General features: G+C 35.7%; 1 protein-coding gene across 3 annotated transcripts in view; it reads left to right on the plus strand.

Annotated features, from left to right (window-relative positions):
• LOC131150696 (serine carboxypeptidase-like 7) overlaps positions 1-26,990 on the plus strand; it is a 61,672-nt gene that overhangs the window by 4,347 nt on the left and 30,335 nt on the right. Inside the window, exons 3-14 of one of the 3 annotated variants that reach the window (XM_058101571.1) lie at positions 8,334-8,410; positions 8,566-8,688; positions 9,458-9,560; positions 9,657-9,694; positions 9,782-9,883; positions 10,304-10,390; positions 10,497-10,652; positions 11,013-11,081; positions 11,153-11,274; positions 12,538-12,651; positions 12,760-12,811; positions 12,891-13,129. In XM_058101571.1, coding sequence (XP_057957554.1) covers positions 8,334-8,410; positions 8,566-8,688; positions 9,458-9,560; positions 9,657-9,694; positions 9,782-9,883; positions 10,304-10,390; positions 10,497-10,652; positions 11,013-11,081; positions 11,153-11,274; positions 12,538-12,651; positions 12,760-12,811; positions 12,891-13,031 — 1,184 coding nt within the window. In that variant the 3' untranslated portion in view covers positions 13,032-13,129. Of the gene's footprint in view, positions 1-8,333; positions 8,411-8,565; positions 8,689-9,457; positions 9,561-9,656; positions 9,695-9,781; positions 9,884-10,303; positions 10,391-10,496; positions 10,653-11,012; positions 11,082-11,152; positions 11,275-12,537; positions 12,652-12,759; positions 12,812-12,883; positions 13,130-26,990 lie in introns of those variants that run through there. The other 2 variants (XM_058101572.1, XM_058101573.1) reach the window with 2 other exon arrangements.

The raw sequence follows: 26,990 nt of genomic DNA on the forward strand, positions 1-26,990 counted from the left end.
TCTTTCTGGAATATCAGAAAGGCGTGAAAGGGTTCAAGTTGTGGGATCCAGTGGCTAACAAAGTAGTGATTTGTAGAGATGTGATTTTCGATGAGAAATTCATGTTATGGCATGCTTAAGAAGAAGAAGAGAAATAGGTGCCATAAAATCACAGCAACATGCATGTGGTTTAGGTGGAGTTAGAGATTCAGGGCACAAATGCAGGGAGTTCTAGCTCGAGAGATTCGTTGGCGGTGCAAGTGGAGCTAGAAACTCATGGTGGAGATGGTGATGTTTAGAACATAGGGATTTCTAGCTCGAATGACCAGCATCCGTGTCATAGTATAACTGTAGACAGACCCAGACACATCATCATGCCACCCCCTAGGTATGGTTTTGATGATTTAGAGTCTTATGCGCTTATCACTAGCAACGAGGATCCTATTACCTTTTAAGAGGCAGTGCACGACAAGGAGAAGGGTAGTTTGATAGGCTCTATGGTGGAGGAGATGAAATCATTGCATAAGAACCAAACGTGGGACTTGGTGGAGCTTCCAGCTCAGAAGCGGGCGATTGGATGTAAGTGGGTATATAGGAAGAAATAAGTAGTTTTAGAAAAGGAAATAGGTAAGTACAAGGCTTGCTTGGTAGCTAAAGGATACTTGTAGAGGAAGGCAGTTGATTATGATGAAACCTTCTCTCCTGTGGTTAGGCACACTTCTATCAAAGTAGTGTTGGGACTGGTGGCCCAATACGGCATGCATCTAAAGTAGATGGACATAAAGACGACATTTCTCCATGGTGATTTGGAGGAGCTGATTTACATGACACAATAAAAAGGGTTTTTCCAACCTAGACAAGAGCACTTAGTTTGTAAACTAAAGAAGTCACTTTATGGGTTGAAGCATTCTTTGAGGCAGTAGTGCAAAAGGTTTGACGCCTATATGATTCGTATTGGCTATAGGAGGTGCGAGAACGATTACTGCGTCTATGTGAGAAGTCTTGAGGATGGTTCTCTCATATTTCTACTGCTTTATGTCGACTACATGCTAATTGCTGCTACGCATATGACCGAGGTAAATTAGTTAAAGACTCTATTGGGAAAATAGTTTGACATGAAAGACGTGGGTGCAGCTAAGAGGATTCTTGGCATGGAGATTTGCAGGGACAAAGCTACAGGGAGACTATGGCTATCTCAGGATAGCTATGTGGAGAAGGTGTTGGAGAGGTTTAGGATGGCTAATTCTAAATCGGTGAGCACACTGTTGGCGAGTCATTTCAGGTTGTCTGCCACCCAATGCCCAAAGACGGATGATGAGGTTCACGATATGCCAAAGTTCCCTTATGCTAGTATAGTGGGGTGTCTGATGTATGCTATGGTGTGTACAAGGCCGGACTTGGCACATGATGTCAACATAGTGAGCAAGTTCTTTTTGAATCCTGGTCAATAGTATTGGGATGCAGTCAAGCGGATTTTCAGGTACTTTAGGGGTACAACCGGATATGGAATCATGTTCAGTAGACAATAGAGTGATCCATCAGTGGTAGGGTACGTGAATGCCGATTACGCAGGAGACTTAGATAACAGGAGGTCTACCATAGGGTACGTATTTATCCTTGTGGGAGGACCTATTTGTTGGAGGTCTATGGTGCAGTCTCTTATTGCCTTATTTACTACTGAGACGGAGTACATGGCAATGGCTAAGGCTGCCAAGGAAGCCTTGTGGCTTACGGGATTGGTCAAACAGCTGAGTGTCTAGCAAGGTGGAGTTTTGCTGCAGTGTGATAGTTAGAGTGCCATTTACATGGCAAAGAATTAGGTGTATCATGTGAGGAAAAACACATTTATGTGTGGGTTCACAGGATCAGTGAACTGATTGCTTCAAGTGAACTTTTAATTGAGAAGGTTCACACATCTGACAATGCAGCTGAAATATTGACAAAGCTTGTCACAACGAACAAGTTCAAGCATTGCTTGGACTTGATCAACATCTCCAGGTGCTAGACGAGAGATTGTCCTAATCTATCGTTTATGATGGAGCAGCGGGTATGCATTCGGATTTCTCCTAAGTGGTGAATATCCACCAAGGTGGATATTATTTAGGATGTGGCTCATATTGAGTGGAATGCATGCACCGGAAAAGCATCGTGAAGTTGAGAACAAGGAAGCTGGTTTTAGTAACTGTCGATGATTTCAGTTCAATCTGCTGGATTCAGCTCTCGACATAAAAAATGTCGATGGTTTGGCTGAAACCGTCTACAGTTTCGTTCGGTGCAGGTTACAATTTTTTGAATTTGGTGATCAATAAATGGGGGGTTTGGAGAATTTTCCTCCAGGGATTGCTACATGAGTGATTTAGATAGGTTCCAAGACTTCTATACATATAAGGGTTCATTTATATACATTATTTTGTAACCCTTGATGTAATCTTGACATTGTTATAGTGAAAATTCAATTGATGCTTCCGAGGACCTAGGCACATTGCTGAACCACGTAAATCTTATGAATTTGATTATTGCTTTCGTTCATTCACTTTGTGAGTGATTGCTTGTCATTGAGTGTTTGCAGTACTTGTTCCAGGATTCAAATTGATTATGGTTTCAGCTGCACATTCGCATCAATTAACAATTTGGAAGAAAGTGCTAGCTTTAGCTTGGAGGCTAAGATCAAAAGAAATTTAGATAAAGGAGAGTGACAAGAACACCCAAAGTTTTTCACAAAATGGCTTCAATACACATGAAGAAGAACCACATACCTTCCATCCTTGACAATCAATAGTTTGCTCTACTACATAATTTGAATGAAGTTCCTAAAGTTTTTCAAAGGTTTCCACTCAGAGCGTTGGAGGCCATCAATGGAAGAGTATGATTTCAAATATCTTTCAATCCTTGAAAAGCTAGAATTGGAGGCGCCCTTTGAAGAACATGAAGTATTGGTTGCGATCAAAACATTTAAATGGGAATAAAGGTCGAGGACATGATGAATTAGGGATTCTTGCATAATATAATGAACATTAATATCAAGGAAATGGGCATTTTTTGCATCATTTCATGTACATTCACAATCCTTATCAATGGGGATCCTATAGGCCATTTCAACATATAGTTCAAGAGGATTGAGACGGGGATCCCCTCTCCCTATTTCTCTTTGCGTTAATTGTCATGGAGGTTCTCAGTCAATTGCCAAGGAAAGCTAATGCTCTCAAAGTCTTTACAGGAGTATCTATTGTAAACATGGGAAGGCCAAATATCTTGCACGTGTTATCTACAAATGAACACCATCATATTCTATAGAGATTCCATCCAAGAGCTACCAAGGCTGAGATTTTTTATTTTGTGCTTAGAAGTAGTGTCAAGTCTAAAAAATAATCTCTTTAAAATCTGTCTGTTCCATTTATAGAGATGGAGCACAAAGAATTGGAAGCCATTAAAATTTCCAATTGCAAAATTGGTCAGCTTCCTAACACATATTTAGGCCTGCCCTTTGCAGCAAAATATGGAGCTAAAAATATTTGGGATTTTATGTTTGAAAGAATAGATAAGAAACTTGCACCATGGAAGGCACATTTTCTTTTTACTAGGGGAAGGTCAACTCTTACTAAACGTAGATATCCAACTTCCCAATTTATCATCCGTGACTCATCTGGTAACACTAAGGTCGCTTTCTCTAAAATATTTGAATCAGGTACTAACAATGGAGTGGAGTTGCGGGCTCTTACTAGTGGTGTTCGGTTTTGTAAAGAGTTGGGATATCAGAATATTTGTAGTGAAAGCGACTCGAAATTGGTGATGGGATGGCTTACTTCTGGAATTTGTTCCTCCTAATACTTAAGCGACTTTTGGGAATTATTAGAGGAGGAGTTACAAGGTCTTTATTTCTCTATAAAGCACAAATTTAGAAAAGGTAATCAAGTGGCGTATTTCTTGACTCGTTAAAGCGATGAAGGTAATACGAGGAGATATTTTGCAAGTGATGTGCTGCAGAGTAAAATGAGAGGTCTCATTCGTATGGATAAGCTAAGTATTCCAAGTCTTTGCCTTTAATTGACATCATTTGGTTTTCCTCTTGTTTTTGTTTATGTTTTTTTTGTTTGGCGTTGATTCCATATAGGCTTGTTTAGATTGGTTTATTTGGATTATTGTATTGGTATTTTTCATTGGTTTTGATGCCTGGGTTAGTTTTTATAGTTTATATGTACCTTTTTGTTATCACGGTTTTCCTCCGCCGTAAGCGATGACTATCAACAAATTTGAGGTTCTGTTAAAAAAAATAAAAAAAATCCTACCCCTTGCTTCAATTGCTTAGAAAATGGAAGAGCTTCAATGCAACTTTCGTTGGAGGGTCGGTTTTGAATGTTTCAAATACTCCCTAGTAAAATGGGAAAATCTCTAGCCCCTATTGGTCAAGGTGTCTTAAGAATTAAAAATATCAAAACTACAAAGGAACTCTTTAGCAAATGGTGTTGGAGATTTTTCCAAGAAAAGGACAACCTTTGGAGATCTATTATATGCTTCAAATATGGCACAATGCAAACTGCTGAAGCCTCAATTGTGTAATTTCAATCACGGATGGGGTTTATGGAAAGGAATCCTAAAGGCAAATCATTCATTTTGGGAGCTTGCAAGAATCTGCATAGGGGAATGGTGTTAATACTTCCTTTTGGTTTGATAGATAGGCCAGCCAGGTGCCTCTAGAAATGTTATTTTCCAATCTCTTTAATTTGTTTTTATCAAAAAAATGCAGTGGCAAATTAATCAGATATTCTCAGTAGCTGAAGGCAGCGTCTATTGGAATATACTGTTAACCACAGAGACCCAAAAGGGTCGACCCAATCCTCCATCACAACTCTCTTGAGCATTATCTACTCATTCTAACCATTCATATCCTCGAAGGATCTCTATGTTTGGCCTATGACAGCCGGCTATGTCTTCACTATCAGCTCTTTCTATTCCTACCTTGTATTATAGAAATATGGCCAACAAAAACAAAATGAAATTCATCACAGATCCTTTTGGAGCCGGACAACACCTACAGAATTTTTCTTTTTCCTTTGGCTAAGTTCAAAATATTGACTCAAGATGATTGGAAAAAAAAAAATGGTTGGATAATTGCTCCCATGTGTCATCTTTGCGCGCAAGAAAGACAATGAAATGGAAAACCATCTATTGTACAGATACTCAATCTAGAACTCTTCATTACACCTGTTCAACTTAAGGTGGGTTTGCCTGAATCTCTGAAGGAATATGATCTGCATTCTTCTCTCAAAGCTCAAGCACAAGAGGAAATTTTTTTTTGAAGTGGGTGACTAGCTCCTACAGAATCTTCCACAACCCTGTTGCTCTAGCCTCGGTGATCATCATATCAAAAGAGTTCTATTCAACCTGTACCATTAGATTTGGTACAGAATCTTCCTAATACGACCTTATTATTTATTAATGTGTGTTTATTTGGTAATTCACATGTGTACAAAGTCATCCTTTTATAGCACTTAGATAAGGAGAGAATTTAGGTTGGTTTGTGGCTGTCATTGATCCAACAAGTTGTAGTCCCCTACCCCCCTTTGAGACAGATCTATTTATCTGAATTTGCTATAACTTTTCATATTATGTTAGGCATGTTATATATCTATATAACATGCACATGTCTATGTAAAATGCAACATGCCTACAATTAGTACAGTAATGTTGCGTCATTCGGTCATCGTGAGGTCCTTTCTTTGTCTCTTCGCAAATTATTTATTAAACTTTTTTTTTTTTTGATAACTTGGGGACCCCAGTCACCATCGCGCAACTTTCGACACTGTTGTGGCACCAAACCCGAGGGAGTGAAAGCCGCCTGCTCATTGACACACTCATGGTAATTTACCGGGCTAAACACTTAAGAATGAATCAAACCCTTGAACCTGGGGTCACCAAAGTCACAAGTCGCCCATTAATTTTTTTTTATTTCTAATCATTTATTAATTTTTTAGTACATACATAGTCCCATAACGAATAATACTTTATGACATAATGGTTCTCAAGAACTAATTAACATTTTTTTGAAAATGGTTTGTTCCAAAACTTATAATTTATATATTTCATCAATAATTTTATGTCTAAATTTTTCTTCCTACTATTTGTAATCACATTTTTTAATTTTTTTTAAATATAAAAAAAAATAGTTATGTACAAAAAAGATAAGTTTATCAAAAACTTAAAGATGCGAGGGGCTAAAATTGAAAGTTAAACGTTAGACCATGATATTATAATTCAATCAATTGAGGAATTAAAAACAATATCAACTTATTGGGAAATACATAATTATTAATTAATCATTGTTTTGGAGAAATATTAAGAGTTTTAGAAAATTCAATGATTTTTTGGCATGAAAGTAATAATTATCAATGCATTTAAAAATTGATTGAATAATGTTCTGTAGAATATTGTTAATAATTTTACAAACATAATAAGTGAAAAAATTAAAAAAAAATGTAATAAGATATTAAATTAGCTAGTGCAAATGTATGTATATGAGTAACACTATTTAAATTATCTTTTGGAGCCTTCTTTGGTCTTCTCACTCAAAATTTATTTTTTACAGTTTATTATTTCATTTCTCTCTTCATGAATAATTATTTCACAAAATTGTTGCTATATATATATATATATGTATGTATGTATGTATGAATTAAATTTTATTAACCAGTTTTTATTGTAATTCTAAAAGACGTCACAAAAAAGAAGCAAAGTGGTATATAATTTTGCCTAACAAAATAGGAGGGTCCTTTAGTTTATTTTCTATCTTAGCATGGATTTAAGAATAAAGAAACAAGTTATTAAAAACTTAACATATTCATTTAAAACAGGCATAAATTTTCTTAAATTCGAATGTAAAAACTAAAGAAAATGTTGTCATTAAACTTTTGTATAAACAATTATATATCTCAAAAAAAAAAATTTCAACCGCTACTTACACAAAGCTGATCCATGTATTCAACAAAATCACCTTCTTAAAGAAACAACATCGATCCATGCAAAGCTCAATCGGGTCAACTCAAGTGATGAGGGCGACTTGTAACTTTGGTGAATCCAAAGTATCAGGTTTGATTCTCTTTTTTTTTTTTTTTTTACTAAAGAAGGGCGGCATCTCCATTTATTTACTGATACGTCATCACTTTTGGTGGACGAAAACCGTGGTTACAAGATAAGCAAAATGGAGATTAATATAGATAATGAATTAAAACCCTTCCCAAAAATAACACTAGCAACCAACCATATTATGTTTGTTTTTTCCTAGGTCTGTTTAGATTTGTTTCTTATTTAGTTTTGTTTCGATTTGTAGTCCTGTTTTGGTTGGTTGTTGGTGTTGTTTTTTAGAGGCCTTTAATGTCTTTTTTTGTTGATAATCTCCCAATACTTGTCTTGTAACCACGGTATTCCTCCACCAAAAGTGAGTGTATATCAATAAATAATTGAAGGTGCCGCCCTACTTTAGTTGGAAAAAAAAACCAATACAACAAATCCAAACAATGCTACCTAAGAAACAAGTCTTAACGGACCTAGAAAAACTCAAGAGTTGAACTAACGATGAAAAAAAGTGAGACCCAACTTATCCATCCGAAGTATACCTTTCAGAAAACGTGGTAAAAAATGTTGTTCTTCGTTGAAGACATTATTTCTCATTTCTCATTCTTTAACGAGAAAATCAGTCGCACTATTACCTTCCCTATATTGATGGATTACCATGAAGTTCACTCCTTCTAACTCCGCCACAAGTTCCTCCCAAAAATACCACAAGGTACATTTACCTTTCCAAAATCAATCAACAACAATTCGTGAGTCACTTTTAATAATGATATTAAAATAATGAAGTCATTTGCACAAACGACTTCCTTCCATTATTGTTTTTAATTCCACACTATTGTTCATACCATTCCCAAAATAGCTTGAAAAAAATGTCTTCTCCATGCCATGTCATTTCAATTATTGCTTTCGATTCTCCCTTAAGGCATTATGTTGGTCAATTACCCGAAGTGCTTTAATGGATGGGCTACTTTCACCCCCCTCTAGGGTTGGTGCCACACCATAGCGTCCAAAGTGGCACAATGGTGACTGCAGTCCCTGATTATTAAAAAAAAAACCGTCGATCCATGCAAAGAAATGCATAGAGCTCCCAACAATAGCATCCCAAAAACCAAACAAGAAGACTCAACTCCCCTTATTTATCAAAAATTGAGTAAACCAAGAAAGAAAACAACTCCAAAGGTAGGAAACCATAGTATAAGAAAACTATACCTATTAAACACTTTTTGTCATGGATGATTAAATGAGTACACCCCTTGCCTTTTTTATAACGTTTTGGTTTTTTGCAGGTCCTGTCCGCTTTAACATTGTGGATTACAATGGTAGCTTACCGACATGGGTCTTGAATCCACACTCATGGTCAAAGGTGCATCCCATGCTTAATTAGTACTTAACATATAATCCAGTGTTATATAATTAAATTAATAATCTTTGAGGTCAGCTGACTTGGAAATGGTTCTCTTTTCTTCGTCATTTGTCTTATTCCAGTATTATCTTATGTAAAAAATGATGCATTTGCAGGTTTCAAGTGTAATATTTTTAGATGCACCCGTGGGGACCGGATTCTCATACTCGAGGAACTTGGAAGGTTTCAAGCCTGGAGACAAAAGCATGGTTGATCATAGTTACAATTTTTTGAGAAAGGTGCGAGAGCATTTGAAGAAAATTTTATTCATTATATTCACACATTTGTTGATATGATTTTAGGTCTAGTTATTCAAACAACAGCTAAAATATGATTTAAACAGATCGAATGGATGGACGGTGGAATACAAAGGCTTTTCCATGACACTAAATATCAAGGGGATCCTAAGGACTGTATTAATTTTAATTTGATGCAAAAGTTTTGTATTTTTCATTTTCAAAATTTCAAAGAATTACTAAAATTCTATCTTGATTTTCAACTTTCCACTATTTGTACAGGAATATTGAGGACCATTTAATGGTTTTCCATGTTTTCTGAAGAAACGTTGGAAAACTGCCAAGGGAAGGGGGAATTTTTGTAGTTCTTTTAAAAACTAAAAATGTAAATGAAAAATATGATCAACGTCTAGTTGTTCCTAGAACATCATTTTATTGTTTTCCATGTTTTCTCTAATGTTGGGAAACTGAAAATAGAAACCAGAACTTTTTCTATAACTAAGCAGGCTATTAGTACATTTCCCGTTCTCTTTGTCCTTTTTTGGTCTACTATTCCATTCTTTGTTGTGTGCTATTAAATATTAATGGAGCCTAGACAAGAGCGGCATAGGCAACATTTTTAAGAGGTAAAGGTATTATTATCAAGGAAGAAGGCCTGGATGAACAAGCAAGAAGCAACATAGGCAATATTATCCAAGTCCTTGTAGCATCCTACTACTACTTGATATGTTTTCATTTAATTATGCACATTTTCTTTTCGCTTGTTCAACAGTGGTTGATCCAACACCCACAATTCCTCGCAAATCCACTCTACATCGCCGGAGGCTCATTCAGTGGTTTAATTGTTCCAATCGTTGTCCAACAAATATTAGATGGTCAGTGGAACTCGACTTTCTTAGATTGTAGCAGTAGCATTTTTTTCTCCCCATTATTTATGACCAACTTATGGTTTCCTATATGTGATGCTGCAGGCAATGAAGCGGGTCATGAACCGCTTATCAATCTTAAAGTACATTCTATATATCTCTTATTCTGATATTTCTCTTTTGGAGTCTTATATTCTTTTCAGCTGTGATGTTTCATGAATTTGGTCTAGGGCTATTTGCTTGGGAACCCCGTCACAGATTTGCAGCTGGACGAAAATTCAAGGGTACTGTACGCACATAACATGGGACTTATTTCTGATGAGCTCTATGAGGTAATTAGGCATCTTTTAGATGTATCTTATAGTGCATATGGCATAAGTTAATGAACTACTTTTTTTCTCTTTCAAATTGAGAGATGGATAGAAGCTATTAGACAATTTAGTGTTGGCGACATTTTTATAAATAAATATCGACTTTGGTTTTCCTTTCTTTTTCTTTAATGTTTCTTTCCACTCCCTTTCTTATTAAAGAGAGGAGAAACTAGTGTCTTAGCTTTTCTCCTTTTCTCTCCTGTAAGTTTCTGTTACTTCTTTTTTTATTTTTTTCTCTTCTCTCCTATAAATTTCTTCTTTCTTTTCTCTACTTCTTTCCAACCAAATAGGCTATGAGTATATTATGTTTGTTTTCATTACATATTATCTTATTCTGTGCAATCGATGCTTGAAAAACTACCTATGTTGTCCATTTCTCAGTCAACCAAAAGAAGTTGCAATGGAGATTATGTGAATGTAGATGTGCGAAATTCAGAGTGTGTAAAGGATCTTCAAGCTATCACAAAGGTGAGACTTGGACCCAATAATAATATATATATAATTCTTTTTTACTGCTACAATTTGTGAATTCTTGCTGGAATTGATGATAAAAGTGGTCGTTACTTTGTTTTAGTGTACTAAACAACTAAATGCCCATAATATCTTGGCGCCTGAATGTGTCAACATTTTTAAGCTGCGACATGAGATGGTAAATGAAGGTCGATTCCTCCAAGAGAGCTATGAAGAGTTCCTTCTTTCTCAACCTCCACTTCCTAAAGTCGAGTGTAGAGTAAACCCCTCTCCCTATCGACCCCTCTATTTGCGCACATACATGCTTATGCACTTATATTTACCCCTCTTTTGGGCAATATTTATTTGTGGAAAATAATTTTTTACCTCCCATTTTATGATTTGTCAAAGAATTACATGCTATATTGTTCTGTTTTTTTCTAACATTTACATTGCAAATTTAATAATCAATAATGTTTCAAGGCTTCTTATGCATAAATTGAAAACTTCAGAAAACAATGTGACATTTTTGTAATTCTTTAAAAGTTGGAACAAAAAATGAAAATTATTTTTCACCACCAAATAGACCCTTAAATTGAAATATTAAAACTTTTGCTCTACTAACTGAAACTTGCTGCAGAATTACGTCGACCTTCTTTGCAACATTTGGGCAAATGATGTTGGGGTCCAGGAGGCACTTCGTGTTAAGGTGGGAGTAATGTTGCCTAGTAAATATGATTAGCTCAACAAAATAATGATCACATTTGCCATGAAAATCAGGGAACTGTAAGGATATGGGACAGGTGCAACAAAGGCATAGGCTATGTCCATGAGGTTTGGAATTCTACTGCATATCATCAAAATATTCTGGCCACCGGAAGTTATCGAGCTCTTATATACAGGTTTTAGCTTCAAACCTCTCTACGCTTTACTTTTGTTAGATGCTTTAACCTGTAAAGTTGCCCAAAATATCAACCATTTGAGAAGAGCATACAAGACTTTCTTCTTTATTAATCAACAAATTGGATTCTTATTGATGTGAAACCAATTATAGAATAAGGGATGACAGATGCTTGTCTGATAAAGAGGGGCATACTCATTTGATGAAAATCCTTTTGGCTACCCTAAGCTTTTGAGAGATTTATATTTGTTCAAAAAACAAATCATTGTGGCCATTTGAAAAGCTTTTTGCTACATTTCTAAATGGCGAACAAAAATTTTTAGTCCACACCCAACACCCAAACACACACATGCACACGCACACATTCAAGTTTGAGCTTGATTCAAACTCACATCACATTTGGTTTGTGGTATGGAATTGGTTGGCGATTGTTTAAAAAGTGAAATGGTCTGAGAATATAAAGAAATCAATTGACACATTTGCTCCCATTTTTATCCAATTCTTTCTTACTTGCAAAGTATATAGTTTATACAAATTCGTTCAAACATAATGTTAATGTTTAGTTGGCCCAAGGCCCTGAACTTATGAAAGAGCCCAGAGCATCAAGCAGTATTATTTTACACGGAGCCATTTCCTTTTTCTTATAATTCTATTTATTTTTGCAATTTCTATAGAAGTTCTCTTCTTGTGAACTTTTGTGGTGTCAGCAATTTGTTCAGCTCTACTTTTATGAAGAAACTTCATATTTTTGCCCTTCTGGTATGGCCTCCTATAAACATTACGTATACTTTGGCCACGGGTTTAACTGTAGTAAAGCATCTTCCCACTGTCCAAAAGACGCCAAGAAATACATAAGAAACTTAACACGACAAAAGGAAGTCAAAGATGCAAGTCACCCAGAGGTTCAAATCACGGCAGAAGTCCCGAAGTTCGGATCAAAATATGAGTGCTTAATATCCACCAAGACACCCAAAGATACAATATATATAAACCAAAAGAACCTGGGTGTATATATATATATATAACCGATGATTGAAGCAAGAAAACCGAGCGAAGCAGCAAGTGAATAAACAACAAAAAAAAAAAAACGAAAGAAGGCATGATCCAAAGGAGAACCCCAAAGAATTGTAAGTCTAGTTAACTCTTTCTTCTCACACCAAGAACCAGATTTAACCAGAAACGAAAACTGTAAATGATGTGATTCGTAAATCCTTTCATTCCAAGCCACACTGCCTAACAGTGGATTCTTTTACGTATGCTGCAGTGGTGATCATGACTTGCTAGTTCCATACTCAGCAACCCAATCATGGATTAGATCCCTTAAGTTCTCCATCGTTGATGACTGGCGGCCGTGGTTGGTTGATAGTCAAGTTGCAGGGTAGGGTTATGACCGAAAAGAGATATCAATGTTAAAGGCTTTGTGTTGGGTGTGCTTGGATTTCTAAATATAAGATGATTACTCAACTTCTGTCTCCTCTTTATGCAGATACTCGAGAGAATACTCAAATGGTTTGACTTTTGCAACTGTCAAGGCAAGAGTGCTATTCCCTAATTATGGATCTGCAGAAGCGAGATGAGGGGAATTTTAATTAGTTATTTGTGTTGTGCAGGGAGCAGGCCACACACCTGCAGAGTATAAACCAAAGGAATGCTTTGCCATGTTCAAAAGGTGGATATCTGGGGAACCACTGTAATTACGCCCTGTACCGAAGTTACAGTTTCAAGACTCTTGATGAGCTAGCAAATCTTTCCTTTTAATTAGAATTGAGAAGGACGTATCTATGTTGCCATGACATTACCAATAACGAGTACATTCTAATAAAATCTGCCTAAGCTTTCTTTCTGTCTTACCAAAACTTGGATTTGTTGTTGTGTTGGGTCTGTAATTACTTCACTTTTTCTCTCTTGGCACAAAAAAGGCAAACTTAATAACAAAAGTCAAAAAACAAGAAGCAAAAGTAAAGGAGTATTTTCATTACCATTAGAATACCTAGGAAAAAGAATTTTCATTATTACTCCTTGACAATGAAGACACTCCATAGTCCTTCCCTCCTCTCTATTTGAAGGGAGACAATTTAGAGTTTTAAATAATTCTTGTATTTTGTATCTCTTTCTCTAAACCATTCAAAAAAAGAGACATTTTGTTCCAAAATTATCATATCATTAAAGGAATTTGTAATTGTAAGTTTGGGTATCTATCAATAGACACTTTTCTTATGGTCATCAACATTGAGTCGAACTATGAAACTTGGATAACATTTGAAACATACTAGTTCATTTGTTAAGAAGGTTTCTGTCATTCTTGTGATTGATTTTGCATAATCTGGGATTCTAACGTCACTAAAATAAATTAGCAAAGCATTGTTCAATCCTACTTTTGTCAAAGGTATCAATCATTGTATCCTAATTTGACATAATTTCTTAAAGACTTTTTGAAAGTAAATTCTTACCGTAAGATTTGTCTACAAATCTAACATTTATTTCTTTCATTTTTTGTCCTATAATTAACTTAAAATCAAGAATTCTGCATTTTTTGTAAATAGTATTTTTGTCACAAACTGGTAATTCCCAATTTGAGAGTTCTTTATCATCCAATAAAGATTCATTACTTACTATTGTTATCCTTGTTTGACTCATTGGATCATAACTACTACTAACACATACACTTGCCATTAGAGATGATAAAACAATATCTTCCTAGGGTATTATACATGGGTCATTTACTAACTGCCTTCTCCACACGCGCCTTGCTACTTGATTCCAAAACAGTTGTCTTCATTTTCTTAAAGTAGATGTTCGCCAAATGAATAATTTTCTTGGAGATCCTTCTTTTTTGATAAATCCTCTTCTTCTTTTTTTTGGCTTTTAAGCTTAGCCTGTTTGTCTTCTTGTACGGATTAGTCTTCATCATCCTCTTCTAAACTAGATTGGGAAATTACTTCAATATTGTTGATTATTGGATTGTAGATAGGAAAGTCATAATATTATTTAGCATCATTTTGATATTTTGAAACCGTCACTAATACTTTCGTCACTAAAAATCAACTTTCCCACTCAAGCTATTGTGGGAAACCACTTTTCACGTTCAAATTATCTCGAGAAAATATTAGCTACGTTTTTGAGGTATTAGTGACGTTTTGAAATCGTCAGTAATGTACCCTTATTAGTGATGGTTCATAGACCGTCACTAATAGTGCATTATTAGTAACTGTATAAAAAAATCATCACTAATAGTCTTGTATTAGTAACGGTTTATAGAACCGTTACTAATAATGCATATGTTGACTGGGAAAAGGTCAACAATATTAGTGATGGTTTTGAGAAATCGTCACTAATGACTCTACTATTAGTAATGGTTCTCATAATCGTGACTAATAGTCTGATATTAGAAAAGGTTTGTAGATCCATCACTAATAATGCGTTTGTTGACTGGGGAAAAGATTAACAATATTAGTGACAATTTGTAAGAACAGTTACTAATATCCTAATATTAGCGACGATTTTTCTAAACTATCACTAATATTCTATTATTAGAAACGATTTTTCTGAACTGTCACTAATAGTCTTGTATGAGTCTTGTATCTGTGGTGAAGTTCTGCAATGATTAGACTGATTTTTTTAAATGTAATAGAGTTTAAGAGATTTTTTGAAGTTGTTCATCACAGTAGAAAGGAATGGGATATGCATGTAAAAGAAATAGTGCGCTTGGTTCAAATATGTATAGGTGGGTTGCTTGTGAAGATGATTATAATTCAGAAGGGTCGGTTAGTTAAAGACTGACTTTGTAGCAGTGGATAGATAAAAATAGTTGCTGATATTGTCCAGGAATCAAAAAGGATAGAAATAATGTTGTGACTGCTAACCTAGTCAGTGACCTGACTGACACCACTACAAAATGTCACTAATAATTAATGCATGCATTTGTTGACTGGCCGAGAAACTGACCTAGCTGATGAGTCGGACCAAACACGTCGCCATGTTGAACCAATACCCATATCTCTCAAACTCCAGAGCAGAATGATATATATATATATATATATATATATATATATATGTTTGGCCATGGACTGGGATTGTTCTTAACATAGTGGATGAAAAAGATGGAAGAGTTGTCATTGATAGTGAATATTGGTTGAAAAGATTCTCTAAATTTAAACCTCTTGAAGTTCATACCTTTTTGAATGACCGAGTACAGACTAGGGGAGCTCTGGTGAAGTTTTGTAATGATTGGATTGGTTTTTAAATGTAATATATCAAGTTTTAGAGATCAATCTTCTGAAGCTGCTAATCACACTAAAAAGGAATGGGATGCATGAAAGAAACAGCTTGGTTCAAATATCTATGCATGGGTTGGTTGCTCGTGAAGATGATTACAATTCAGCAAGGCTAGTAGGCTAAGAGGCTATCTTTGTAGTAGTGGATGGATAGATAAAAACAGTTGCTGATTGATATTGTGTAGTTAGTAAAACAAGATAGAAATAATGTTGTGGCTAACCTAGCAGTGTGCTTGACACCACAAATGAGAATCTAGATGAGTTGAAGATAAAGTACAATGAGAAGAGCATGTCCTTAAGTAGAATATTTGAAGAGAAAGACCGTCACTAGTAGTCTTATATTAGCCAATGACGGTTCTTATAAATTGTCACTAATAATGCATTTGTTGACGGGGAGAAAGGTCAAGACTATTAGTGATGGTTTTTCTAATTTCTTAATTAGGTAGTGTGCTTCAAATGCAGTAGCCAAAAACCAATTGTCACATTTTCGTTGTAATCAATCATCTTATTATGAAGATTCTTTGGGAACCGTTTGGTGAAGGCTCTTGGTGAGCGTAGTAGGAATTTGTTCTCAAGTGTAGGTATTTGTTCTCAAGTTGTTGGAAATGGTGTGATCCCTAGGGGCGTGAATTGGGTATAAAAAATTTATTCCCGAGTTAAACCAGATGACAACGGTATTGCACAACCTAGGGTCTATCTAAGCATTCAATTCCGCCAATCAATCAAGTAAGCAAATACTTAAAAAAAAATATGGCATTCACTGTAAGTTAAATATTTGCATATGTGCATCACATGATATCCCATTTTAATTTAAAGCGTGTATGAAAAATGATTTACCAATTAATGCGAACATACACGAGTGCTACATATCTCATTTAAATTAAATGTGTGCATGTGAATAATTATAACAGTAAATAATCAAGCATACACATACGGAAACTAAAGTAATATAATTTAAATGAGATAGGGAAAGAGAGAAAGACACACACGATATTTGTTATCGAGGTTCGGCCAAACCAGTCTACGTCCCCACGCCTTGGGCATCCCCCCCAAGGATTACACTAACCCTGCTCACTTAAATGGGTAGAGCAAAAATCGTTAAAACCCCTTCTTACAGGGTGAGATAAACCCCAGTTTAATTAATACAAGGCTGAACCCAACTTGTCTCCCTTACGGGGCGGAGACTCTCCAGTTCAATTTCTGCAGCTGAACCCAACCGGTCTAACTTACGGGGCTGAGACTCCCTAATTCAATTTACGAAATGAACCCAACCAATACATGAAAAATATTTTTGTACACAATAAAATGCTTCTAAATACAAGCAAAGATGTACACGTTTAAACTCAAAATGTACTCTCCAAGGATATGAAATATGCTCACGAACTAATTAAGGGTGTTTTACTCAAAATATTATTTTCAATCTTTGAAAAAAAGATGTATATGATAAGCACATAAAGATATAAACCCTAATAAGATTTTCTCAAACAAATATTTTTCAATAAAAGATATAGGAAAATCTAGGGTTTTTAGCTCAAAAAGAATTTTGTCAATAAGCACAAGTGAGCTTAATAAATTTTTGCAATGAGTTGTGCAAAGATTCACAATGTCATAAACAATTTCTCCACAAGAATATTTTTCAAAGAAAATATAGGAGAAACCCTAAGTATACTCTCCAAGTGATTTTAAAAACAAAAAAAAAAAAGCTTGAGTGAGAAAATATGCTATGGATACAAACTAAATGCCCAAAAGAAAATACTCTCTTCTAAAATATTTTTCAAAAGAAAGATTGAAAGAGAGAATGAGAGAGTTTAAAATATTTTGCCCCAAAGAAAAGATTTTTGCATTAAAAATGGTTTGGGGGAATTTGATTAACAAAATAATTTGAGTGGATTTTGAGATTAATCAAACTTACTAATCAAAGCAAATAAAGGCGTATTTATAGTTTTTTAGGAAATTATGACCGTAGGGGACATGCTCGATATTTTAAAAAATGTTTAATTAAAATTAAGACGTGATTAGTGCTGAAAAAATAACCCAACCCGAGAGTTTTGATCGCCTCGTCCTTAGGGCCAGTCGCTCGAATAGAAACAACCTATATTGGGTTCGGGTGACTATGGGTGAGTCTGGTTCGCTGAAGTCAAGGCGATTACTCAACTTTCGTAGGTTCGGGCACCTGGTTCACTACTTCGATTTGTCGTACCTCACAATTCGGTCGCCTGGGGTGATTTTGAGCTATAAGTTCAGACGCTCGGAGACAATGGAAAAGTTAATGATCAGGGTTTGGTTGGCCGTGAAAGCTACATTCATTTTTGGTTTGGTCACCTGAGGCTTCAGTCAACTATTTGACTTTTTGGCCAATAGTGTGTTTGCTCGACCGAGGTGTTTATAACCAAAATGGGTCAGTCAACCGGGGCTATTAAAGTAACCCAAAAATCCAACGTCGGTCGACCTTAGTTGAACGAAGTCTTTGTAAGCCCTAATTTTTTACCTTAATTTATTTTTAAACCTTTTGTATAATTTTAGTCTTTTTAGAAAAAAAAAAAAAAGTTTGTCTTTGAAGGGTAAGGTCTCTTAAGGTTAGTTTATGGCCATCTAAGCATTCAAACATATCATGTGGATGCATGCATTATTACAGACCAAATAATAATAAAAATTTAAATGCAATTACAATAAAGAATAAACTTTTTCTTCTTTTTACTCTTCTCTTCATGGAATACGCCAAGATGTTATGTAGGCTTTAACTTCTGTATTTGCTTCCATTTCTCCTGCATCTTATGTCCGTGTTGACATGTAAACCTGTTAACACACTAAATGCACACATAAGATACATGTGCTTTGTCAGCATCAAAACATGGATCAAACTCAAAAAGTCAACACGAGTTGTAAGGCTCTCCACCAGTGAAGGAGGATCCTGCTTAGTAGATTATGAAATTCTTGGCTTAGTGCTAAGGCATGGACGTAGGCTTGGTGCTGAACCATGAAAATATCTCAGTGTTAATCTTTCCCTACCCTTCTCTTTATTTGTCTTGTGCTTGATTTAAGTTATATATATTGTGATATAATTTCTTGCGATCTTGCCAAGAGTTTTATTTTGTAAAGAAAATCAAAACATACGAAAAGAGTCCATTCACCCCCCCCCCCTCTGACTTTATATACTCCCAAGTGGGATGGTTAACAAGTTGTGTTGGCTAAGACGGATAAGGCGGTGGCAGCGGTGGCCTTCTCTTTGGGCTTGGAGGTGTTCCAGTGGGCTGGGTAGCTAATAATTTCATAGCAGCTCTCAATCAAGTGACATCTTTTCCCTAATTTTACACATATTTTCCCTATTTCTTGCTTTGTTGGAGGTCTAATGGGAAGATCAAGTAACAACCATAGCAGTGCTATCAGGTATGGGTAGGAGTGGGAGACGAAGATGGCACTGGGTCTCCTCTTGATGAACAGTAGCATAGGCTTTAGCGATGGAGGGTACGGGATTAATAGCAAGAATTTGGCTCCTAATGTTGTTGAAGGAATTGTTGAGCCCCATGAGAAATTAGAATAAACGTTCTTTGTTTTCTCTTGCTGTAGCCTTTTTTTCGAGCACTGTATGTGCAACAATTAGGATCCTATACGGTCTACAATTCATCCCCGATCCCTTTGATGATGTTATAATAGGTTGTAACAGTCATGGAATATTGATGGAGATTAATGAGATCGTGCTTGAGGCAATACAATTGTGGGTGATTTCTTTAAGAGAATAAGTGATCTAAGTCTTTCCATACTTAAGAGGGATTCTAACAAAAATATCAAGCTTTGCCTTTGATATTTTTTGAAGGATTTTTGTAACCATGAAAGGACCATGTCAATGCACCTCTCCCACATTGTAGCAATGGAACGATTCGTAGGTTTTGTTAGAGTGCCATCAACAAAAACAAGTTTATTTTTGGCGTTGACAGCCACGCACACGAAACATCGCCATGAGGGATAGTTGTCCGCAGTGAAGAGTTCTGGAACCAAGGTTGCTCCAGGATTGTTGGCAGCAGTAAGGAAATATGGTGAAGTGAGATCACTGATTAATTGGGATGGATTTTGGTTAGGTGGTGCAACCATGGTATTTGCGGAAGCGTTCAGAGATGCCGAAGGGGTTGCTATGATACCATGATAAAAATGCAAAACGAAGGGGCAAAAATTATATTGATCTGATGCACTTTTTACAAAATAATTACACTCAATTTGTAAAAGTAAATGGCGCTATATATGGAATGTTATGAGGCTTGACTTTCTACAATTAATCTTGATTGTTGCAATTCGTAGTGCTTGATTTAAGGCTTGATTGTTGTAATTAATCGTTGATTTATGCAATCCGTAGTGCTTGATTCGATTGCTGCAATTGATCTCATAACTTTTAGTAGGATCCAACAATTCACTTGAAGACAAAATGGATCAATAGAGATCATTTACACTTCATAATAGAACTTGCAGAAAACATATAGTTCTTACTTCTTATTTGGAATTTAAAAAATAAGAATTTTCCTTTTCATACTAAATTATCAAGAAAATATAATAAATAAATAAACAAAATTTAATTTTAACATCATTAATTAAACATTTTATTTTTCATAATTTTATTTATATTAGAATAATTTTTTATTTTTAGTAATATTTATATGGAGAAAAACACAATTAAAATAAATTTCTTTATTTTCTTAAATTTTTTTCTTTAAATAAAATCCTTAATTGGAACGGGGGCATAGTGTTGGAAAATCACCCGTGTATTATAAATGGAAATGGACCGAAAGGGAGAATACTAACACCATGCTTGTATTACAATGGTTGTTCTTTATAAGTTTTCCTTCCTTGTTAGGTCTGCATACAAGAGAAATTATTAGGTATACCAAATGTATATGGTAGAATTATTATAATTTTGACAGTTATACAAAAAAATAATTATAACTACCTAATTTAATTAAAATAAAGACACATAATAAAATATATGACTTACTTTAGGGCCTATTTGGTATCATTGATGTTTTCTATTTTTTGTTTCTATTTTTGTGTAGTGAAAAAACAAATTATAAAAACACAGTTATTTGTGTTGTTGGTTTTCTGTTTTTGTTAACAATTCTCAGTTATTTGCGAAAAAAATTGAAAATCATATTTTTTTCATTTTAATTGTTTTGCCAACCTGTTGCAAAATATTTTAATATTCTATTTTTTTTATTAAATTATTCATTTTATACACTTTAAAATTAAAATTAAAATAAACTAATCATATAAATTTAAATATAATTAAAATAAATATATTTAAAGTGAGTGAGAACTTCCATAGCATGGAACATGACATTTCACCATTTGAAAAATTCCATCACCTCTCATGTAGACCATCGTCAGTGTCACATCCGCAGGTGGCTCGCCAGCAGGATTCATTATCAGTTTTATAATATTGGACTTCAATGGCCAATTTTAAGAGTTTTTTCCCAATTTTTTTAAAAATATATATATTAAATAATACCCTATTCTAGAAAGTATTTTCTAGAATGACTCTGATGTAATCTCGCTACTTGGTCCAGCGAGATTTAAACAAATTTCGCTAGACCAAGTAACGAGATTTACTATGTATGAATGAGGCTGGTTTATTAAGAATTCCACTTGTGAGCTTGTCCCACATTGGAAAATTAGAGTAGATGATGGGTGCTTATATACATGGTTGGGCCCAAGTCCTAATAGGCTTTAGCTTTTGAGTCAAGTGGGTGTTCATCCATGTGTATCAAGCCCACTCATGGGCTCCTCCGGTCCTAACAAGTGGTATGAGAGCCAAGTTGACAGATTGTCATGTTGGCAGTTTGAGTTATGGAAACAAATACTCGTAGAATGATTAATCTCAATGGTTCAAATTATCACATATGAAAAGGAAAAATGGAGGATCTTATTTATGTGAAAGATTATTACCTACCAGTGTTTAGTGCTGAAAAACTAGAAAAAAAGTCAGATGTGGAATGGATTTCGTTACATTGACAGGTGTGGGTATATCAGGCAATGAGTAGATGATAATGTTTTGAATCATATTAGTGGAGAAACAAATGCACGTTCTCTATGGAGTAATCTTGAATAGTTATATGCTAGAAATACTAGAAATTCTAATTAAACAAATGATGGCTTTGAGATACCAGTACGGGACTCCTTTATCTTATCACCTGAATACATTCCAAATAATTATTAATCAGTTGGCTGGAATGGGTATTAATTTTGATAATGAGATACAAGGGTTATGGTTGCTTGGTTCATTACCGGACTCGTGGGAGACACTTAGAACTTCATTGTCTAACTCCGCTCTAGAAGGTGTAATCACAATGGATATGGCCAAGAGTTGTTTGCTAAATGAAGATATGAGAAGAAAAACACATGGATCCTCTTCACAGTCAGAGATCTTGGTTATAGAAAAAAGGGGGAGAAGTAAGAGCAAAGGTCTGAAGAATAGAGATAACAGTAGAAGCAAGTCCAACAAATTTACAAATGTTGAGTGTCATCATTGCAGGAAAAAGGGACACATCAAGAAGTATTGCAGACAATTGAAGAAAGAAAACAAGAATGAGAAAGGGAAGGGAGCAAAGAATGGAGATGACAAAAATGGTGATGATAGAGTTGCTACCACTACTCCTGCAGAATTCCTCATTGTTTATGATGATGAGATGATAAATGTTGCATATCAAGAGACCAGTTGGGTGATTGACAGTGGTGCCTTCATTCATGCTACATCTCGAAAGGATTTCTCTACATCCTATAGATTTGGTGACTTTGACTTTGGAACAGTAAAAGTTTCAACGGAGGAGGATAGATGATAGAGAAAGAGAAGTTACAATGGAAGAGGACAAGAAGTCCATCCCAAAAAAAAAAAAAAAAATTAAAAATAAAAGAATAAAAGAAATTTTTTTTAAAAAAAGAAAGAAAGTAAAATTAACAACTAAACGAGGAACCCCCTCTTCAATCCTTTTCCTTCATAGTTCACTGAAATGTTTGAGTTAGTTGACTCTCTTTGACTCTTTTTAGCTCTGTTTTTACACCCATCAAGACGCACTTCATTTTCCCCAGGATCACAAAACTTTAATTCCAATTTATCCATGAGAACTTGAACTTCAAAATCCTTCCTTGAAATCTCCTTCACCGGTGTTGGTAAAATACCATCCTTGCGCTGCATTTCATTAACCAAATCATCATTTTCAAATAAAGAGACCCCTTCCAATCTTTCCAGAGATGGGTGTACATATGATAAGTCCCCTAAACTATCACCGGAATTAGAATCATATCCATATTGTTCCCTAATTTCATCCAATAGACAATAGTAAACCCCCATCATAGTCAAACACACTTAGACCATTGCTTTCATTATCTGATGAAGCCCCCCATTTCAATACCCCCTTCCTTTGTTAAACCCATCACAAGAATTGCCCATATTTTTCTTAGCATTTATTTCTTCCATAATAACTAACTCTCCTTCTAAATTCCTCTTTAAAATCATTAGCACTAACTCACTAGGGTTCTCTTTTTTTTTCTTTGGATGATTTTTTCACATTTGTAGCCACAGTTTTTTTATGAGTATAAACCTTGAGACCCTTAAATCCCTTTTCCTTATGATTTGAGGCATCAAATGTCCTACCCTAAACACCATATATTGTAAACCTTTGCTGCAGCATCCTCTTGCTCCTAAACACAATCATCGACCAAATGAGAGCAACTCACTTTAGAAGATTTCTATCTTTGGAGAAGTTACCACATAGTGGCGCAATTCAATCGGTTTTTATCTTGGAAGGGAAGTAGGCAAGAGGTTGCTAGAAATTATTTGTCGAGGTTGGTAGTATAACTAAGGGAAACAAGGAGGAGAATTGAGTTGTTAATAACGAGTAGGGAAGTGAGGTCTTCTTTTATTGTGCAGATTGCAGTTCAGCAAATGTGCATCAACCCAAACATTTGGCTGTCAACAAAAGCGCTTAGGATTATCGGCGAAATGGGATTTCTGGAGAACAAAGTCAAGTAATGAGCATTAATGAAAATGGAAGGACGGGCTGGTTTTGGGAATGGATTGAACCCATAGAAGATTTACACAATTCATGAAGTTTCAGGGGAGGGATCTTAGGAGGTGGATTTAGAAGGTATGGGTGTGGAGGTGCTCAAGAGGGCTTGGTGGCCAAAAAGTTGAGGCGTGCTGGGCTGGGGGGCAGTGTACAAAGGCTTAAATCCCAATAAAGGGAAGCCCACTTACGGCCAAGTTTTCCCAATGGACTAAAAAGAGCAAAGGGCCCAAGTGAAGCCCAACCAAAGACATCTTTTATTGCACAAGTAGAATTTGGGACCATTAGATTACAGGCAACCTTCTTCCTTGAGGGTGAGATTATTTTGGGCCGGTCTATACAATGAGACCAAGAGGTCTATTGCAAGTCCAGGAAATTGATAGTAACGAGGAAGATGGAACAGGAAAGAGGGTTTTGAATGTTGCAACATGAGAGAAAATTGAAAGGGTTTACAATACAGGTATTCTAACCCAAACCTGCAAAGGATGTTCGATGTCTGTGATCGAGTGAAAAGGAAGCTAGAAGAAGAAGGGGCATATGATAGGAGAAAAGGGAAGGAAGTGATATCGTCGTAGAGCTGAGATAAGAGACCCTCAAATTTAAAAAATGACGAGGAATGTACAAGAAGGAGAGAGTATAGCAACTCCTTTCAAAATTCTGGGTTACCCCAGGAAAATAAAAAACGGCAAAAAAAAAAAACATTGTAAACAACCCAAAAAAATCAGCAGGCCCTATCATTTCAACAAGGAAAGCCAATCACACTGAACATCTGAAAAACACATCCCCCTGAAGTTCCCATTACGCACACGCCAAAGAAAAGCCAAATATTGAACCTTCTCACAAACCAGTAAAGAGTCTTCTTCCGAGTAAAAATGCACAGGTTTCATTGCATCCACAAACCCTATTGGAGAGAAAATAAGGCACAAATCCATAACTGCTTAGCCTCCTTTTTCTTGCCAAAACCAACAAGCTAAACTGCTAAAAACTCCTCCATTGTCTTTGGACAAACCCAACATTTCCCAAAATAATTAAATAACTCCCTCCTTCTTGTACATTCCTGTTTTATCTTTGAAATTCTTTTGTAATAATAATAAAAAAAAATAAATGAAGTGGAGGAATCATTATCTTCTTACAATTTTGAGATGGAAGAGTTGTTAATGATAATTTAAGAAGGGAAAGAGAGGAAGAACAGAGTGAGAAAGATGGTTCGAAGATGAAAGTGGCAGTAAGAATGACAATGTTAGAAATTCATAGCGTATCTCACTTGACATGCATTGTTTGATCTTTGTTTTGGGAGTTCAAAGCATGGATGACGTGAGAATCTTGATGGGAAACAATCCTACTTCACCAAGTCTTCTTCAAGTTCAGCCATTTCTTGCTCTAGTCCTTCAACCATGGCTAGATATCTTGAATGGAAGCTTTAGGAGCCAAGCAAAGGTACACTATAGTTCTTGAACGTATTTCTCCTATTCGTGAGTCTTGTCATACTACTTGGGAGTTACTCAAGTGCCATAACGAGTTAGAGAGTGAAAGGATGTCTAAAAATCTTAGCCTTTTGGGGGTGGAGTGTGTGAGAGAAAACATTATAGCTCAAATCATTTAAATGTTTTAGGTCTTAAACTAGTGAATCCTTTTGTGGAAGAGGTTAGAACATGCAATGAGGGTGTTGGGGAGTGTAGGAAAAACAAAAAATTGAGTAGGGAAGTGGACAAATTGGCTTCCTTAAGCAAATTATGATAAAGGGGTTAGGTTTTCATTGATCAGGATGTTTCTAAATGAAAATTATTTTGTGGAATCTTAGAGGCTTGTTGGGGTGGGGGGATTAGAAAGAGAAGGATTGTAAATTAGAGGGGATTGATAATTTGTTCTTTAGGAGCATTTATAATTCGAGATTCACATGGTGGATGGTTTTTCCTTCTTCAGGGGTTCAATTAGTGGTATGGGATACTAAAATTTGCATGCCAAAGGATTGTTTTCATTGTTGATCTTGCTATAAGTTAAAAGTTTCGAGGATCAGTGGTCTACTTCTATGTAGGGTTTGAATCTTTGTTCGCAATTTAATAGTTGTTACGAAGAATTGGTTAGCTTGTATGGACTATGTAATTCGCATTGGGTGGTGGGTGGTGATTTCAATATTACTCGTCCTTTGAGGGAGAAATTGGGGGTTTCTAGGGTGAATAATAGTATAAGAAGATTTGATTCTTTCAATTGGAAGTGTGGTCTTAGGGATGTGTCATTAAATAATGGTTGTTTTACTTGGATGGCTTTGGCAAAATGACGAGCCTTGTCCTATATAGATAGATTTCTGTTTAATAATGATTGGAAGAGTTACTCCTAACTGGTTGTACAAACAGTGGTGGTTAGGCCACTTTTGATCATAGTTTGATCCTCTTGGATTTCAACCCTATTCAATGGGGTTTTACTCATTTCAAGATTGAAAATATGTGGATGACACACCCTTCCTATCGGGACAAGATTTGCGATCGGTGGAAGGAGTTACGGGTTCAAGGATAGGAGGGTTCTAAGGTGATGAGAAAGTGGAAGTTTGTCAAAGAGAGGCTCAAGGTTTGGCACAAAGAGTTTGGGAATGTCGAGGTAGAAAAAAAATGACATCTTGATCGATAGTGTTGGACAGATTGGAGGAGTGCACTTTGTTTGGAGAGAAAGATAAGTGAGGAGAGTTAACCTTTGTCATGAATTGGAAGTGTTGTTGTTAAGGGAAGAGAGGAGTTGGCACTAGAAATGTAGGATTTGTTGGGCTAAGGAAGGGGATTGTAACCCTGTATTGTTTCATAGCAGAAGAAAGAGTATGATTAAAAAGAATTGGAGTTAAATTCTAGAAGTGTGGTGAGGGATCAGACACAAATTGAAGGGATTACTAATTTCTATAATTTCTATAATGTTCTTTACATCGAGGAAAGCAAGAATAGGGCGACGGTCAAGGGGCTGGACTCGAAACTTCTTGGGGAGGAGACTAAAAATGGCCTTCATTTTGGAAGATAGTAGAAGGGCTGTGTTTGATATGGGCATGGAAAGAGCCCCAAGACAACATGGATTCACTATGGCTTTTCCTAGGACAACTAGGAAGTGTTGAAAGATGATGTGATGAGGTTCTTTGAGGAATTTGATAGGAAGGGTGTTGTGTGAAAGAGCATAAATTGTACTTTCCTTGCTCTCGTTCCTTAAAAAGAAGAGGTCTAAAAGAATGAAGGATTTTAGGCCAATAAGTCTTGTCACTAGTATCTATAAGATCTTAACTAAGGTCTTGTCAAGGAATCAAGAAACTTAGGAAGGTGTTAATGTTGGATGAATTCGTATCTATGGCCCGATCCATGTTTGTCAAAGAGAGAATAGATGTTGTTCTGGTAACAAATGAGGTGGCTGAGGATGTGAAAAAA

This window comes from Malania oleifera, chromosome 3, assembly GCF_029873635.1.
Source record: "Malania oleifera isolate guangnan ecotype guangnan chromosome 3, ASM2987363v1, whole genome shotgun sequence".
In the NCBI taxonomy this organism is placed as follows: domain Eukaryota; kingdom Viridiplantae; phylum Streptophyta; class Magnoliopsida; order Santalales; family Ximeniaceae; genus Malania; species Malania oleifera.